We start from the raw sequence: 15,370 nt of genomic DNA, 5'->3' as shown, positions 1-15,370 counted from the left end.
TGTGGGGTGCGCCTGCCGGCTCCGGCCCTGCACCCTGGCCCGCGCCGAAATACTCGTCATCGAAACAAGAGACAGAGAGGTGAGCGGGCGAGCGGGCGGGGGCAGGGAGAGCCTGGAGGGAGGGGTGGCAGTGCCTCGGGCTCGGGGGTGCAGGACGCCCGGGTTCCCGGCCCAGCCTGGCTGCTGACATTCTGTGGGACCTGACACGGGCGCGTCTCCTCCCTAGACCTCAGCCTTCCCATCTGAGGCAGTGGGCAGACGCGGCAGGGCGGGTGGTTCCCAGGAGGTCCCCCACATCCTTGATCCGTGCCTCCTCCAGCGGGGACCACCTGGCCGTGGGGTGGGGGCCGGGGAGGGGAAGGATCGCTTCGGACCGGGTCCGTGCCTCCGTATTCCAGGATAGTTCATGGCAGCTCTGTACGGTCCAAGTGCAGACGGAGGCCATTGGCGCTGACAGGTGAGGCAGCTGCGTCCCCCTTCCCAGAAGCCCCGCTCCCGCTCTCCTCCCGCGAAGGCGCCGACCCAGGCCTCCCATCCCAGGGAGCGCAGTGACTGGGGACAGGCGGGTGCTGGGGCCGGCCCGGGGTCCACAGTAACCCCAGCCCCTCCACAGCCTGCAGCCGCCCCACAGACGCGGGCAGAGGATGGCCGGAGCGGGGCGGCTGTGGGGGCAGAGCCAGAGGACGCCTGGAAGGACACCGCACGGCTCCACAGGCCTGAAGAGCAGGTACGTGGACAGCTGGGCTCCGGATACGCCCTGCCCGTCCCGGGGCCCACTTTCACACCCTCTGCGATTAGAGCTGGCCTCCACTGTGCTCCGGGCACCTCTGGTTCTCCTAAGAGGCCAGGATACTGGCTGATCACCTTTTTATTTTGAATTAATCAGATTATTTTTTATTCATTTTTTAAAATTAATTATTGGCTGTGCTGGCCCTTGGTTGCAGCATGCAGGCTCTGTTCGTGGTTGCCTGACTGGGGGTGGGATCCCAGCTCCTGCGCCGAGAGCAAGGGCCTGACCAGGGGTGGGATCCCAGCTCCTGTGCCGAGAGCGACCAGGGGGGAAAATCCCAGCCCCTGAGCCGAGAGCGAGGGCCTGACCAGGGGGCATATCCCAGCTCCTGCGCTGAGAGCGAGGGGTCTCAAGCTGTTGGAGCCCCAGGGAGTCCCTAGTGGATCACCTCTTTCATTCCCACCCCTCTCCCGGGGCCCCTGCCGCCCGCCCGCCCCCCAGGCACAGGCCTCAGGCGGGCCCCTGTCCACCGCCCCACATGAGCACACCCCTCTCTGTGCCCCTCCAGCGGAGGCTGCGCTACTACGTCTTCCGAGGCCAGCGCTACGTCTGGATAGAGACCCAGCAGGCCTTCCGCCAAGTCAGGTGGGCACCAGGGCAGCGCTGGGCCGGGCAGAGGGCTGGCGGGGGGCAGCCCGGCGTGGACTCCGCTCTCAGCTCCGGGCCTCGACCCCCTGCGACCCCAGGCAGGTCACGGAGCCTGTTAGGGCCTCAAGGTCTCTGTTTGTAAATAAGTCGTGAAGGGATCCTGGCCTCGAGTTCCAGAGTTTCTCTGAGGTTGTGTATTTCAGGCTGTGCTGCGTCTTCGCTGCTGGGGGCGCTGTTTTCTAGTTGGGGCGCATGGGCTCCTTAGGGCGGCACCTTCTCTTGTTGGGGAGCAGGGGCCTGGTTGCCCCGGGGCACGTGGGGTCTTCCCTGACCAGGGCTCGAACCTGTGTTCTCTGCGTCAACAGGAGGGCTCTCAACCGCTGGGCCACAAAGGAAGCCCCATCCTAGCTCTGTTTGGAATGTAAAGCACACGCTTGGCGTGCAAGGCTAGGCCCAGTGCCCGGCCCATGGTGGCAGCACCACTGTGAGCAGACTGCCCACCCTGGACGTGGACCTCCTGGCACAGAGCCGGGTCTTGTAGCTGCTCTGCCCCCTACTAAGGGCTTGAGAAACATGAGTTCACTTTATGTCTTAGTTTGAGCCCCAAGAAGCAGACCCCAAGACAGGATTCAGGTGCAGGGAGGCTGGAAGGAGACACCAGGGTCGGGAGGCAGGGAGAAGGCAGTGAAGGGGCTCGTCGTGGGCGCCCGGGACGCAGGCCTCGGGGGCCCCTTTGAGCCAGTGATGCACACACGCCTGGGGGTGCCCTCACCCAAGGAGCAAGCCAGGGGCCATACCCCTACTCTCGGCCGTTCCTGGTCGCGGAGTCCGCTAACTCGGGCGTGATTCCGGCCTTCCTGGGTCCTGGGCAGAGCGTGCTCACGCAGCCGGGAGGAGCCCTGATGCCCCCCAGCTGGTTGGTAAAAGGCAGCACAGCCCAGAGGCGAGCGCCCAGCAGGCGCGCGGACGCCCCAGGAGCCTCCGCTGCGAGAGGAGAACGGGAGTCACCGCGGTGTCCGTGGCTCCATCGCTGCCAGGAGCCGTCCGAATGCTGTGCAGAACTTATCCCCCTGACCCCACCGGCAGCCCCGGGAGGTGGTGCTGTCCCCGGCTCCAACCTGCACGTGAACATCTGAGGCCAGAGAGGCAGTGACCTACCTAAGGCGGCATCTTTTTTCAATATAGTTGCTTTAGTAAAATTTATGCCAGCTTTATCTATATACATATGTATTTCAAATTCAGAGTGCCAGACACACAAACTGTTAACGCAGGGCCGGTAACAATGCTTAAAACGTTACGCAGCGTGTCGCCTTCCACTCATTCTGGCATTGATGTCAGCAAACAGTCGCGGCACTAAATGTCACTGAACAACAGCAGCTGTTGTCCCTGCTACGTATTTTCATCATCTGTAATTGTTTTTCTTGGGTGACAGGGTTTGAGGCCCAATCAGAGGGACAAAAGGGGAAAGTGAGGGCTTCCCTGGTGCTCAGACAGTAAAGAATCTGCCTGCACTGCGGGACACCTGGGTTCGATCCCTGGGTCGGGAAGATCCCCTGGAGGAGGGCATGGCAACCCACTCCAGTATTGGACAGAGGAGCCTGGCGGACTGCCGTCCACGGGGTGGCAAAGAGTTGGACACAACTGAGCGACTGACACGTTCACTTCTTTCAGGCCCAGAGTTAGTGCAGGACGCATTCTCCCTGGGCTGGGGTGGCAGAGGTGGGCCAGGAGGAGGGGAACAGAACTCAGACCCTGCTGCCCGCTCAAGCCCCTCTCCGCTCCCGCAGCCTGCTGGACCACAGCCGCACCTGTGACGACCTCCGCCGCGCCAGCGCTGGCCTCAGCCTGCAGGACCGCACTGTGAGGTGGGGGCTGCCTGGGGGCCGGCCCTCTGCCTTGCACCCCGGGGCATGGCCTGCTGGCAGTCTCCTGCCTTCCCTGGCCTCGGTCTCCCCGGCTGTGAAGTGGGGTGCTCCGTCCCTGCCAGAGGGTCCAGCTGCCACTGCCCACCCCCCCATCTGACAGCTTTGTCACTCGTCTTACAGGAAGGCCGTCTACGGCCCCAACGTGATCAGCGTCCCGGTCAAGTCCTATCCCCAGCTGCTGGTGGACGAGGTAGGGCTGTCCTGGCTCTCCCCAGCTCTGGCCCTGTGTGACCTGGACCAGGGACCTGCCCTCTCTGGGCCCCTTAGCAGAGGCATGTCCTGCCGGCCGTCCTCTTCTCCACAGTGGAGATGACTCAGATCCCTCCCCGGTCAGCTCAGGGAGAGGGATTGGCAGTTCTGGTCCGGGCTGGGCTCGGAGGCCGAGGCACCCCACACGCCCGGGGCTCCCGCTTTGCCTAGAGCTGGGCTCCATCGCCTGGGTCCTTGCGTGCATTGCCCACCTTCCTGTTCCAGCAGCCTTGCGGCAGGGACGCGTTTCACACGCGAGGAGCCGGAGCTTCAGAGGAGGGAAGACACGGCCAGGGTCACACAGGGTCAAAGGGAAGCCAGTGCCGGACACACCGAGAGTCCGGGCTGACATGGCCCTTGAGCCCGGGCGGAAGCTGGCGAGACAGAGGGGAGGCCCGGAGCCCGGCGCCGCGCGGGGCGTGGGGCATCAGGCAGAGACTCAGCCTCCGTGCCTCGGCGCCCCCGGGGCATGGTGGAGCTGGCAGCGACAGCTTGCGGAGCTGCCCTCACCCTCGTGTGACAGGCGGACGGTGTGCGTGGCAGGAGCCTGGCCTGCAGACCTGTGTCCCCTTAGAGCAGGGAGCATGGCCAAGGGAGTCGGGCGGGACCGACCAGGAGGTGGGCTTGGCTTCCATCCCTGGAGCCGTCGGTCGCTCCGCTCCGGGGCCGGTCCCCCGCGGGGGCCCTGGGCCCTGACGCTGCCTCCCCGCCACCCCCCCAGGCACTGAACCCGTACTATGGGTTCCAGGCCTTCAGCATCGCGCTGTGGCTGGCCGACCACTACTACTGGTACGCGCTGTGCATCCTGCTCGTCTCCGCAGTCTCCATCTGCCTGTCCGTCTACAGGACCAGAAAGGTGGGTGGGCGGGGCGGCAGCAACGGGGCGGGCGTCCTGGGACCTCCACCCACCCGCGCCCTCCTGTCCGCCTGCCCACAGCAAAGCCAGACCCTGAGGGACATGGTCCAGCTGTCTGTACGGGTGTGCGTCTGCAGGCCCGGGGGAGGTAAGAAGCGGGGGAGGGAGGAGGCTGGGGGAGGGGAGAGGCTGGGGGAGGGGGAGGAGCCGGCGGAGGGGAGGAGCCAGTGGCCCCCGGCCCCTCCCCGGCCCCTGCTGACCACCCAACCAGCGCCCCCCTCCGCCCCGCCCCGGCCCCGCCCCAGCCCCTGCTGACCCCGGCTTGCCCGCAGAGGAGTGGGTGGACTCCAGCGAGCTGGTGCCCGGAGACTGCCTGGTGCTGCCCCAGGAGGGCGGCCTGATGCCCTGTGACGCGGCCCTGGTGGCCGGCGAGTGCGTGGTCAACGAGAGCTCCCTGACAGGTCAGCCCCTGCCCCTGGCGCTGCCCCCCCACCCCCGCCGCCAAGCTCCTCTGCCTTTCAGAGCCGTCTTCGCTGGAGCTCTCCTTCCCCTTTGCTCTCAGGTAACCATCCTGACCTCACCCCTTCCCGCCCCACAGACCCCGGGGGAGGCCCTGCTCCTCTTCACCAGCAGCTGGCTTGGGGCTGGAGTCAGTCCCTTTGGTGGTTTGTTGTAAAAGTAACACAGCTGGTTACAGAGTAATCCCAGTGGACAGACAGCAGTGCCTTCCCCTGACCCTGGGCCCCCCAACTGTTCCCGGGTCCCTGGACCGAGAGTGCCTCCCTGGGCCTGTGTCTTCTGTGCGCTCTGGGCCTCAGTGTACCTCTGTGTGAAATGGGGACAGTGACTCCTTCACATGCAGTTAGAAGAGCTAAATGAGGCCCAAGGCTTCCATAACAGTTCTCTGCTTAGGGCTTGGTCTGGTTGGCGGAGGGGCTGCCTGGGCCTCACGCCACGTATCCCCCAGGGGAGAGCATCCCAGTGCTGAAGACGGCCCTGCCCGAGGGCCCAGCGCCCTACCTCCCAGAGGCCCACCGGCGGCACACACTCTTCTGCGGGACCCTCATCTTGCAGGCCCGGGCCTTTGTGGGACCCCACGTCCTGGCGGTGGTGACGCAGACAGGTGCGAGGCGGAGGGCCAAACAGAGACACTGGGGTCAGCAGCCAGGGGAGAGGGGACACAGAGCTGGGCGGGCTGGCTGGGTGCAGCGGGCGGGACCTTGGTGAGAAGGAAGGAGCCCCCCGAGGGAGAGAGCAGCCCTGTGCTCCCCAGGAGCTCCTGCCTCATGGGAAGGGGACCCAGTGTCACCAGATTGGATTTCTTTTCAGCCAGAGCTGCAATCTGGATTTGAAGTAAACCACCCAGCTTGTAGCTGGTGTTACGTACTGATTCTGTATTGAGTAAACCTGTGAAGTCTGGGCAGGAGCTGTGGGTCCCCAGCTGGGCGATCGCTGACCCCGGAGCTGTGGGCGGTGGGGGGCGGGCCGGGTGACCCCTCCTGACCCCTGCTTCCCTTCCCAGGGTTCTGCACAGCCAAGGGGGGCCTGGTGAGCTCCATCCTGCACCCCCGGCCGCTCAGCTTCAAGTTCTACAAGCACAGCATGAAGTTTGTGGCCGCCCTCTCGGTTGTGGGTGAGTGGCCCCCGCTCCCTGCCCTTTGGGGGCCCTGAGCCCCAGCCCAGCCCCGCTGAGCCCCTCCTGTCTCCCCAGCTCTGCTTGGCACCATCTACAGCATCGTTACCCTCCTCCGCAACCGGGTAAGCCTGGGGGCTGGGGGGGAGTTCTGGGGGGCCCAGGGTCCACACAGGCTGGCCCCGGGCCCTGACAGCGCCTCCCGCCAGGTGCCCCTGGGTGAGATCGTGATCCGGGCGCTGGACGTGGTGACGGTGGCCGTGCCGCCCGCCTTGCCGGCCGCCATGACCATGTGTGTGCTCTACGCCCAGAGCCGGCTAGAGAGCCAGGGCGTCTTCTGTATCCACCCGCAGCGTATCAACCTGGGAGGCAAGCTCCGGCTGGTGTGTTTCGACAAGGTAGGGGCTGTGGGGACGCCGACGTCACGGCCAGGCGCGCGCACACACACACACACACACACACACACCCCTACCCCTCACCCCGCAGTGCTGACCGAGCACCTGCTGAACCCAGGTCCCCACTGCCGGCCCATGGGCCCTTCTCTGAGCACTGGCAACCGCCTTGGGACCTGGGATGGAGACACTCAGAGGCGCCCTCCACCCTCAGCTCCACCTTTGTCCTGCTCACTGTCTGAAATGCAAAATGTCCGAAATCACCTAATTTGTTTGAAGACCACTGAGAGCCTGCTGGGTGCCCAGTGTGTGTGCTGAGTCGCTTCAGTCGTGTGTGACTGTGCGACCCCACAGAGCGTGGCCCGCCAGGCTCCTCTGTCCGTGGGATTTTCCAGGCAAGAATACTGGAGTGGGTTACCATGCTCTCCTCCAGGGGATCTTCCCGACCCCGGGATTGAACCTGTGTCTCCTCCGTCTCCTGCACTGGCAGGAGGGTTCTTTGCCACTAGCGCCACCTGGGAAGCCCCTGGGTACCACAGGGGATCCCGCAGTCAGCCCCTCAGAGGTGTGCCCGCCACCAGGATGAGCAAACCAAGGACCGTGGAGAGCTACAGATGGCGATGGACTCCAGGGAGGGAAGAGATGGGGTACATGGGAGGAGGCATCAGGGGACACCCTTAGAGAGAGGGCAGTTGAGGCTCTGTGAGTCCCGTGGTGATCTTTGAGGGGTGGCCCGCACCGTGATGAGAGTGGGGCTGGCCGGGCGGAGGGGATAAGCCGTGTGGCTCCTGGCTCCTTGGAGGAACAGGCTAGGGAAACAGTGAAGAGACGAGACCCGCAGAGCCCTGACTGATCGAAGGCTGGCGGGCCCTGGTGAGCAGGCTGGACATTATCTGCACAGCGGTTTTTTGGCTGTGATAGTCCTTGTGGCTGCGCGCTCGCTCTCTTGCAGCGAGCGGGCTGCTCTCGCCGCGGTGCGCAGGCTTCTCATTGTGGGGCGTCCCCCGCCGCACCGCACGCTCCTGGGCACGCCAGCTGCAGTACTTGCGCTGCACAAGCTTAGCGGCCCACGCCATGTAGGACCTTCCCAAACTCGGGATCCCCGCGCTGGCAGGCAGGTTCTTATCGCTGCACCCCCAGGGAAGCCCCGGGTGTTATTTTAACTGAAAGAATGGAGCGTGGTCAGGTTGCAGAGCTCCCAGGCTCATGAAAGGGCCAGTGTGGAACTGAGCCGCTGAAACACGGCGCAGCAATGCAGGAACCCTTTCACTCCATTCCCCCATTCCTTCATCTCCCTGGGAGCCAGGCACAGCCAGGTCCTCTCGGTGCCACAGTGGACAAGTGGTGGGGTAGTAAAGAGGCCATGCGTGGGAGCCCCGAGCAAGCAGACTCCCTGGAGGGAATGATGCCAGACAGGGAAGCCCCGGGGCTTGCGGGGGGTGGGGGGGGGCATCCTGGCCGAGGGGCCTGCTTGACCAAAGGTCTGGAAGCACGGAGACCTCTTCTGGCTCCAGCCCTGCCTCCTGGGGCTCCCAGGAGCCCCCCTAACCGGGGACACGGGCGCCCACTGCCGCAGGACGAAGCTCACCTAGAACTCACCACTGACCTGCCTGCTTGCCCCCTGCAGACGGGTACCCTCACTGAAGACGGCTTGGATGTGATGGGGGTGGTGCCCCTGGAGGGGCAGGAGTTCCTGCCGCTGGTCTCGGAGCCCCGCCGCCTGCCCGTGGGGCCCCTGCTCCGGGCACTGGCCACCTGCCACACCCTCAGCCGGCTGCGGGACACCCCAGTGGGCGACCCCATGGACCTCAAGATGGTGGAGTCGACTGGCTGGGTGAGGAGCCCAAGCAGGTTGGCCCCCTGCCTCTGGGCACCCGGGCCAGAGGGTGAGCCCACCAGGGCTGAGCCCCTCTGATCTCCATTTTTGGGGCTCCCAGGGGGTCTCTCTCTTACCCACCACCAAGAACAACAGTGGCCCCAGGCTGTGCCAACCCCATGCCAGCGCTCTGGTGCAGGGCTCTCATCTCGGGGGGCGAGCTTAAAAGCTGCCTCACCGGGAGGAAACGGGGAGATTTGGAATAATGTGTCCAAGGTCACCAACCAGCTTGTAAATGGCAAAGCCAGAGTTTGAACTCCGGTCCTTCCAGAGCCCGCATTTGTGACGTCTCTTCCATCCAGCCTCCCATTAAGGAAGTCCTCCACACTTCTAACTCGGTCTCCCTTACTGCCTCTTGCCCGGGGCCAAGGGTTGGCTGCCCCAGGCCAAGCCAGCACCCCGCCCCTTGATCCCCCAGGTCCTGGAGGAGGGACCAATTACAGACTCGACATTTGGGACCCAGGTTTTGGCGGTGATGAAACCCCCGCTCCAGGAGCCCCACCTGCAGGGCATGGTGAGTCCCGGGGGGGCCTGTGGGGCACGGGGGGTGGGGGGCCCACCGGTCAGCCCTCAGCGGCCCTCCGGTCCCGCAGGAGCCCCCGGCGCCGGTCAGCATCCTCGGCCGCTTCCCCTTCCTGTCAGCGCTGCAGCGCATGAGCGTGGTGGTGGCTTGGCCCGGTGCCGCGCAGCCCGAGGCCTGCGTCAAGGGCTCTCCCGAGCTGGTGGCCAGCCTCTGCGACCCCGCGACAGGTGAAGGGGGCCCCCGGGGTTCCGGTCGGCAGGCGCCCCGCCCCCGCCCCGCCCCGCCCCCTGACCCGCCCCTCCCCCGGCAGTGCCCGCCGACTTCGCCCTGAGGCTGCAGAGCTACACGGCCGCGGGCTACCGCGTGGTGGCCCTCGCTGGTAAGCCGCTGCCCGTCACAGCCAGCCTGGAAGCCGCTCAGCAGCTGCCCAGGTGGGGACCGAGTGCCTGCCTCGTGCGCGGAGCCAGGCCCAGCGCCCTGCGGGGGCTGGGGAGGCGCGTGGCCCGCGGCCTCTGACCCGGGCCTGCCCCTCAGGGACGCTGTGGAGCAGCAGCTGAGTCTCCTGGGGCTGCTGGTCATGCGGAACCTGCTGAAGCCGCAGACGCCGGGCGTCATCCAGGCTCTGCGCAAGACTCGCATCCGCACCGTCATGGTGACGGGTAGGTACTGCCGGCGGGGTGGCCCCCAGAGGGCAGGGTGCCAGGTGTCTCCTCTGGGGCGTCTCTGCTGGGCTCCTGCTCCCGGTCGGGGCCTCTTCGGACATTTCAAGTATCATCACGGTTCCTTCCGAGCGGTAGTTGTCACCCCAGCTGACAGAGAAGGGAGGTGAGGCTGGGCAGGATGACAGCCTGGGGCCCACCCACTGGGTGAGCACCCCTGAGGGCGGAGGGGCAAGTCAGCCCCGAAGGCCTGTTTCATGGAGGAAGGAAGAAAGACTCCAGCCAGGGTGACCAGAAGGGCTCAGTGGGTTTGTGTCCCCTGGTCCTCCCGCCCCTGCACACGCGCACGTATACACACCCACACACATACACACACAGAGACACACATACGTACACACATACACAGAAACACACAGATACACGCAGGTACATACACACACACAGATACATATGCACACACACGTGCACAGACACACAGAGACACGCACACACACACACGTACACACGGTAGGGCTCAATAGGTTTGAGTCCTTTCTTTGCCTCCCGCCCCTCCACACACACACACATACACACGTAAACACACAGACACACAGGTACACAGACACACACACACACTCTTCCTGGCAGAGCCCCACAGCGTCACACAGTGCGTGTGGGACTGACCCCAGGCCCGCTTCTCCTCAGCGCACTTCTAAGCGTGAGCTGGCCCCCTCCTGGCTGCGTGTTGTCTCCAGGTCTGTCGCAGGCTCTCGCTGCTGCAGCGAGCAGGGCTGCCTCTCCGGGTCTGTCGCAGGCTCTCGCTGCTGCAGCGAGCAGGGCTGCCTCTCCGGGTCTGTCGCAGGCTCTCGCTGCTGCAGCGAGCAGGGCTGCCTCTCCGGGTCTGTCGCAGGCTCTCGCTGCTGCAGCGAGCAGGGCTGCCTCTCCGGGTCTGTCGCAGGCTCTCGCTGCTGCAGCGAGCAGGGCTGCCTCTCCGGGTCTGTCGCAGGCTCTCGCTGCTGCAGGGAGCAGGGCTGTGCTCGCTGCGGCGTGCGGGCTCCCGTGGCTTCTCTGCAGAGCACATGCTCTGGGCGCCCGAGCGTCAGCGGTGGCAGTGCTGGGCTCAGTGGTCGCCGCTGGCTGGGCCCAGAGCCCGGGCTTCTGTGGCTGGGCACGTGGGTGTAGTTGCCCCGTGGCATGTGCAGCCTTCCTGGACAAAGGATCAAACCCGTCACCCTGCGCTGGGAGGCAGATTCTCACCCACTGGACCACTGGGGAAGCCCTCTCCTAGGACCTTTGACCCACAGGTTCATAGGCGAGGAGACCCAGGTTCAGAGGCCTTGGTGCCCTGCCTGAGCTCGCTCAGCCGATCGTGGTGGACGGAGTCCGTCCAGTCTCGGTGCTCCCAGCTGTACACGCGTCAGGGTTAGGGTGGCCCCCTCAACGGCGGCCGGATTCTGACCCTGCCCCGCACCCCCAGGCGACAACCTGCAGACGGCGGTCACTGTGGCCCAGGGCTGCGGCATGGTGGGCCCTCGGGAGCGCCTGGTGATTGTCCATGCCGCGCCCCCTGAGCGGGGCCAGCCTGCCTCCCTTCAGCTCCAGCCAGTGGAGTCCTTCGCAGCCACGAATGGGGCCCAGGTGAGGCTGACCCTGAGTTCCAGCCACAGCCCCCCACGCCGCCCCGTGTTCCCTGCCCCAGGCCCTAGCTCTCAAGGGGAGCAGGGAGCACTGAGCTGACCTTCCCGGGCCCCCAGGATCCTGACCTGGCTGCCAGCTACACCGTGGAGCCAGACCCCTGGTGCAGCCACCTGGCCCTCAGCGGGTCCAGCTTCGGCGTCCTTGTGAAGCACTTCCCCAAGCTGCTACCCAAGGTAGGCCCCCCAGGGTCCCCTGGTCACCCCACCCCCGCCGTGCTCGGCTGCCTCCTTGGGCCCGCCTCAGCCCCTCCCTCCTCCCTGTGCCCCCAGGTGTTGGTCCAGGGCACCATCTTTGCCCGCATGGCACCCGAACAGAAGACAGAGCTGGTGTGTGAACTGCAGAAGCTGCAGTGAGTGCCTGCGGGTGGGCCGAAGGGGGCGACTGCCCTGTGTGTCCCTGCTCCCCACCCTGGGCGTTAGGGAGCCCTCGGCTTGGAGAACCCCGCGGGCACCCCTGGGTCTGTCCTGCTGATTCTAAGAGTCCCTGCAGATGCCGAAAGCCACAGGTGCTCGTATGTAAAGTGGCCAATCCCTCCGCGTGCGTGGATTCAGACCCCGCAGCTGTGACTGCAGCTGTTCACTGAGCGCTCACAGCGCGTCGTTTCCCGAGCATTTCCCAGGCACCCCGCAGGCAGGGGGTGCAGCCAGCCCCCTGCTCTGCCTGCAAGCCCTCGGGGCGGGGGGTCGTGTCCCAGCCGCGGAGGCCCCTGTGGGCCCAGAGCCGGCGGGTGAGTCGGACTGCCCACCCTCCCGTCCCCACCAGGTACTGTGTGGGCATGTGTGGGGACGGCGCCAACGATTGCGGGGCCCTGAAGGCGGCGGATGTGGGCATCTCGCTCTCCCAGGCCGAGGCCTCGGTGGTCTCCCCCTTCACCTCCAGCGTGGCCAGCATTGAGTGTGTGCCCATGGTCATCAGGTAAGGCAGGCCAGGCACCGGTGGGCGCTGAGAGGGGCTGGGCAGGGCCTGGACCCCACACACCCATGCTCGCTCCCCAGGGAAGGCCGCTGTTCCCTGGACACGTCGTTCAGCGTCTTCAAGTACATGGCCCTGTACAGCCTGACCCAGTTCATCTCTGTGCTGATCCTCTACACGGTGAGCGTCTCCTGGGCCCTCGGCCGGGGGGCGAGGAGCCAGCGGGTTCTGGAATAGTCAGCGTGGCTGCAGATCCTGCTCCAGCCAGGTGGCGTGGGCACTGTGGGTCTCAGCGGCGAGGACTGTCTGAGATGGTGAAAGCGCTGAGCCCCTGGTGCACAGTAGGTCCTCAGAAACCAGAGCAGCTGTCCTGGGCTTGTGTTTCCCGGCCCCCCATCCCCTGGGAGCTTCCACCTGCTGGGAGACCGAGGCAGAGCTCAGGCTGGGGTGAAGGAGGCGGTAGCCTCTCTCCCATGGAGTGACCTTTCCCCACGTCCCCTGAGCCAGACCTCAGCTGTGCCCCCTCCATCCTGCTAGCGGGCATCGCCCCCTCTCTGCCGGGAGCACATGCTGAGCACCCCCCAGAAGCAGGTGATGCCGCGGGCAGTGGAGGCCTTGCGCTGGCTTCTGCCCCATGTCCACCGGCAGCCTGGGGAGGGCGGGAGCTGTGAGTCCTCTGGGACCACCTTCAGGCTGGGTGCTCCCATCAGAATGAGGCCACCCAGGTCAGCGGGCATGCCTTCCCCAGACCCGTGAGGGGCTCCGGAAAGGCAGGGCAGTGTGCGCTCCGTCAGACCAGCAGTTCCCAGCTGCGAGGGGCTGCGGAGAGGCAGGGCGGTGTCCGCTCCATCAGACCAGCAATTCCCAGACCTGCGAGGGGTTCCAGAGAGGCAGGGCACAAGGACACCTCCCGCAGCAGGGCTTTTCAGGGCAGGGCGGGTCCTCCCAGCAGACTGGGAGCTGTCCTGCCCCCTCCCCGCTGGCAGGTCAACACCAACCTGGGCGACCTGCAGTTCCTGGCCGTGGACCTGGTCATCACTGCCACGGTGGCCGTGCTCATGAGCCGCACGGGGCCGGCACGGGCGCTGGGGCGGGCGCGGCCGCCCGGGTCCCTGCTGAGCGGGCCGGTGCTCGGCAGCCTGCTGCTGCAAGTGGCCCTGGTGGCCGGCGTGCAGCTGGGGGGCTACTTCCTGACGGTGGCCCAGCCCTGGTGAGTAACGGGAGCCAGTCCGCGTCCCCCCGTGCCCCGGCCTCCTCCCCTGGATCCCTGACCCTGGGCCCTGGGCCCCTAGGTTCGTGCCTCTCAACGGGACCGTGCCTGCACCGGACAACCTCCCCAACTACGAGAACACGGTGGTCTTCTCCCTGTCCAGCTTCCAGTACCTCATCCTGGCTGCCGCCGTGTCCAAGGGGGCGCCCTTCCGCCGGCCTCTGTACACCAATGGTGCTGCTGCGCTGGGGGGATGTGCTGGGCGGGGACGCGCTGGATGAAGGGCGGAGGGGCGAGGGCTGGACGGTGGGGAGGGGGGACGCGCTGGGCAGGGACGCGCTGGGAGGAGGGGGACGCGCGGGGGCGGGGGACACACTGGATGAAGTGGGAGGGGAGACGCGCTGGACGCCGGGCTGGAGGGCTGGTGCCCGCGGGGCCCCCTGACCTGACGGGCTCCGCCCCCCCTGCCCAGTGCCCTTCCTGGTGGCCCTGGTGGTCTTGGGCTCCGTCCTGGTGGGCCTTGTCCTGGCCCCCGGGCCTCTGCAGGGGCCGCTGACGCTGAAGAGCATCACCAGCACCCCCTTCAAGCTGCTGCTGCTGGGCCTGGTCGCCTTCAACGTCGTGGCAGCCTTCATGCTGGAGGTGGGGCCTGCCCCGGGCTGGGGTTGGGGGGGCCCTGGCGGGGGACTCGGCCTCAGCCGCCCCCGCACCGCCCTGTCCCCGCAGAGCCTACTGGACCAGTACCTCCCGGGCTGCCTGCGGCAGCTCCGGCCCAAGCGGGCCTCCAAGAAGCGCTTCAAGCAGCTGGAGCGGGAGCTGGCGGAGCGGCCGTGGCCGCCGCCCGCCGGGCTCGTGAGGTAGCGCCCCCTGCCGGCCCCATGAGGCAGCGCCCCCTGCTGGCCCCATCAGGTAGCGCCGCCCGGCGGCCCGCGCCCTGCACACTGGACCTGCTGCCTCTGAGCCTCCACTGGACCCCAGACCCCCTCCGCCATTCCCCCCGCAGCCCCGAGGCTGCAGCTTCCCACCTACCCCTAGGGAGATGCTAGCTATCCACATCCCCCACTCCGGACATTCCATGTAGACGACAGCCACTGCTCCAGGCAGAGCCGCTGTCAAGTGTAGCAAATAAAGTCCTATTTTCCTGGTCGTGCCTGTCTCCTGCCTGACACCACAGACCTGGGTCCCCACGCGTGTGTCTGCTCCTGGCATCCCCTGAATTTTTCAGATCGCGGTGGACTGTGGCCCTTTCTGAGCTTCCGTGTCCTCGTCTGACAGTAATGTTTCCAGGTCACGGCCGTGCCCAGAGCTCTGTTCACCATTTTTATGTATCGTCATTTAATCCTTAACGTCTGTGGAGTACCGTTCCTCCCCTTCTTTCAGGTTTTATTTTTGGTCATGCCACGCAGTCGGCAGGATTTTAGCTTCCCAACCAGGGATCAAACCCGGCGCTCATAGCAGTGAAAACACCAAGTCTTAATCACTGGACCGCCAGGGAGTTCCCAGTCCCCCTTTTACAGATACAAAACCTGAGGCTTAGAGGCCGTGCAGCAGGTAGTCAGAGCTGGGACCAGGTCGCTTTGACCCCAGAGTTCACGCTCTTAACCTTCCTACTCTCCTGTGGAGGCAAGAGAGAACAGGATGTCTCAGACGAGTGCCAGCACCTACAAGGCCTTGACTTGGGCAGCTCCCAGCTTTCCCAGCCGCAACACCCTGGGCTGTGTTTGCGGTCCAGTCCCTCCCTCAGATGAAGACTCAGGCTCAGCCAGAACCATACGCACCGTTCCCCGGGAGAGGGTGGGTGCTCCTGATGTCATCCCAGTGGGTGGGGGGGCTGCCCTGGCCATGCCCCGCCCTAGAGATGCAGCCGGTCATCTGTGCTGGGCAGGGGCGACAGGAAAGAAAAGCCCCTCCCCAGCCTTATTACTGGAAGCCATGGTGTCCACCCCCTCCCCCCTCCCCAGCTTGCCCTCGCGGGAGTTCAGTGAATGTTGACTCAAACAGAGAACAGGGCGTGGGGTGTGGAGAGGCAACTTGTGCCATCAGGGGCACCCACAGACCCTCCGCTGCACTCTGAGTCTCA

At 65.7% G+C, this 15,370-nt stretch overlaps 1 protein-coding gene across 1 annotated transcript; it reads left to right on the top strand.

The window, feature by feature from the left end:
* Positions 1-16: 16 nt before the first annotated feature.
* On the top strand, positions 17-14,436 carry LOC108633209 (probable cation-transporting ATPase 13A2; the record flags this gene model as incomplete). Its single annotated transcript, XM_018044900.1, is given in 27 exon segments — positions 17-79; positions 399-462; positions 603-727; positions 1,299-1,375; positions 3,166-3,243; positions 3,424-3,493; positions 4,274-4,408; positions 4,490-4,556; positions 4,741-4,869; positions 5,376-5,531; positions 5,931-6,041; positions 6,120-6,166; positions 6,251-6,439; positions 8,061-8,267; positions 8,728-8,823; positions 8,903-9,059; positions 9,143-9,263; positions 9,367-9,491; positions 10,948-11,108; positions 11,225-11,341; positions 11,438-11,517; positions 11,931-12,083; positions 12,164-12,260; positions 13,067-13,290; positions 13,373-13,524; positions 13,763-13,932; positions 14,017-14,436. Coding segments are annotated over 27 exon segments (3,306 nt in total), but the record flags the coding sequence as incomplete, so codon positions are not given.
* Positions 14,437-15,370: the final 934 nt, after the last annotated feature.

Source organism: Capra hircus, unplaced genomic scaffold (genome assembly GCF_001704415.2).
Source record: "Capra hircus breed San Clemente unplaced genomic scaffold, ASM170441v1, whole genome shotgun sequence".
Classification (NCBI taxonomy): domain Eukaryota; kingdom Metazoa; phylum Chordata; class Mammalia; order Artiodactyla; family Bovidae; genus Capra; species Capra hircus.
The sequence above is the reverse complement of the archived record's forward strand: the minus strand, read 5'-3'. Positions and strand labels throughout refer to the sequence as shown.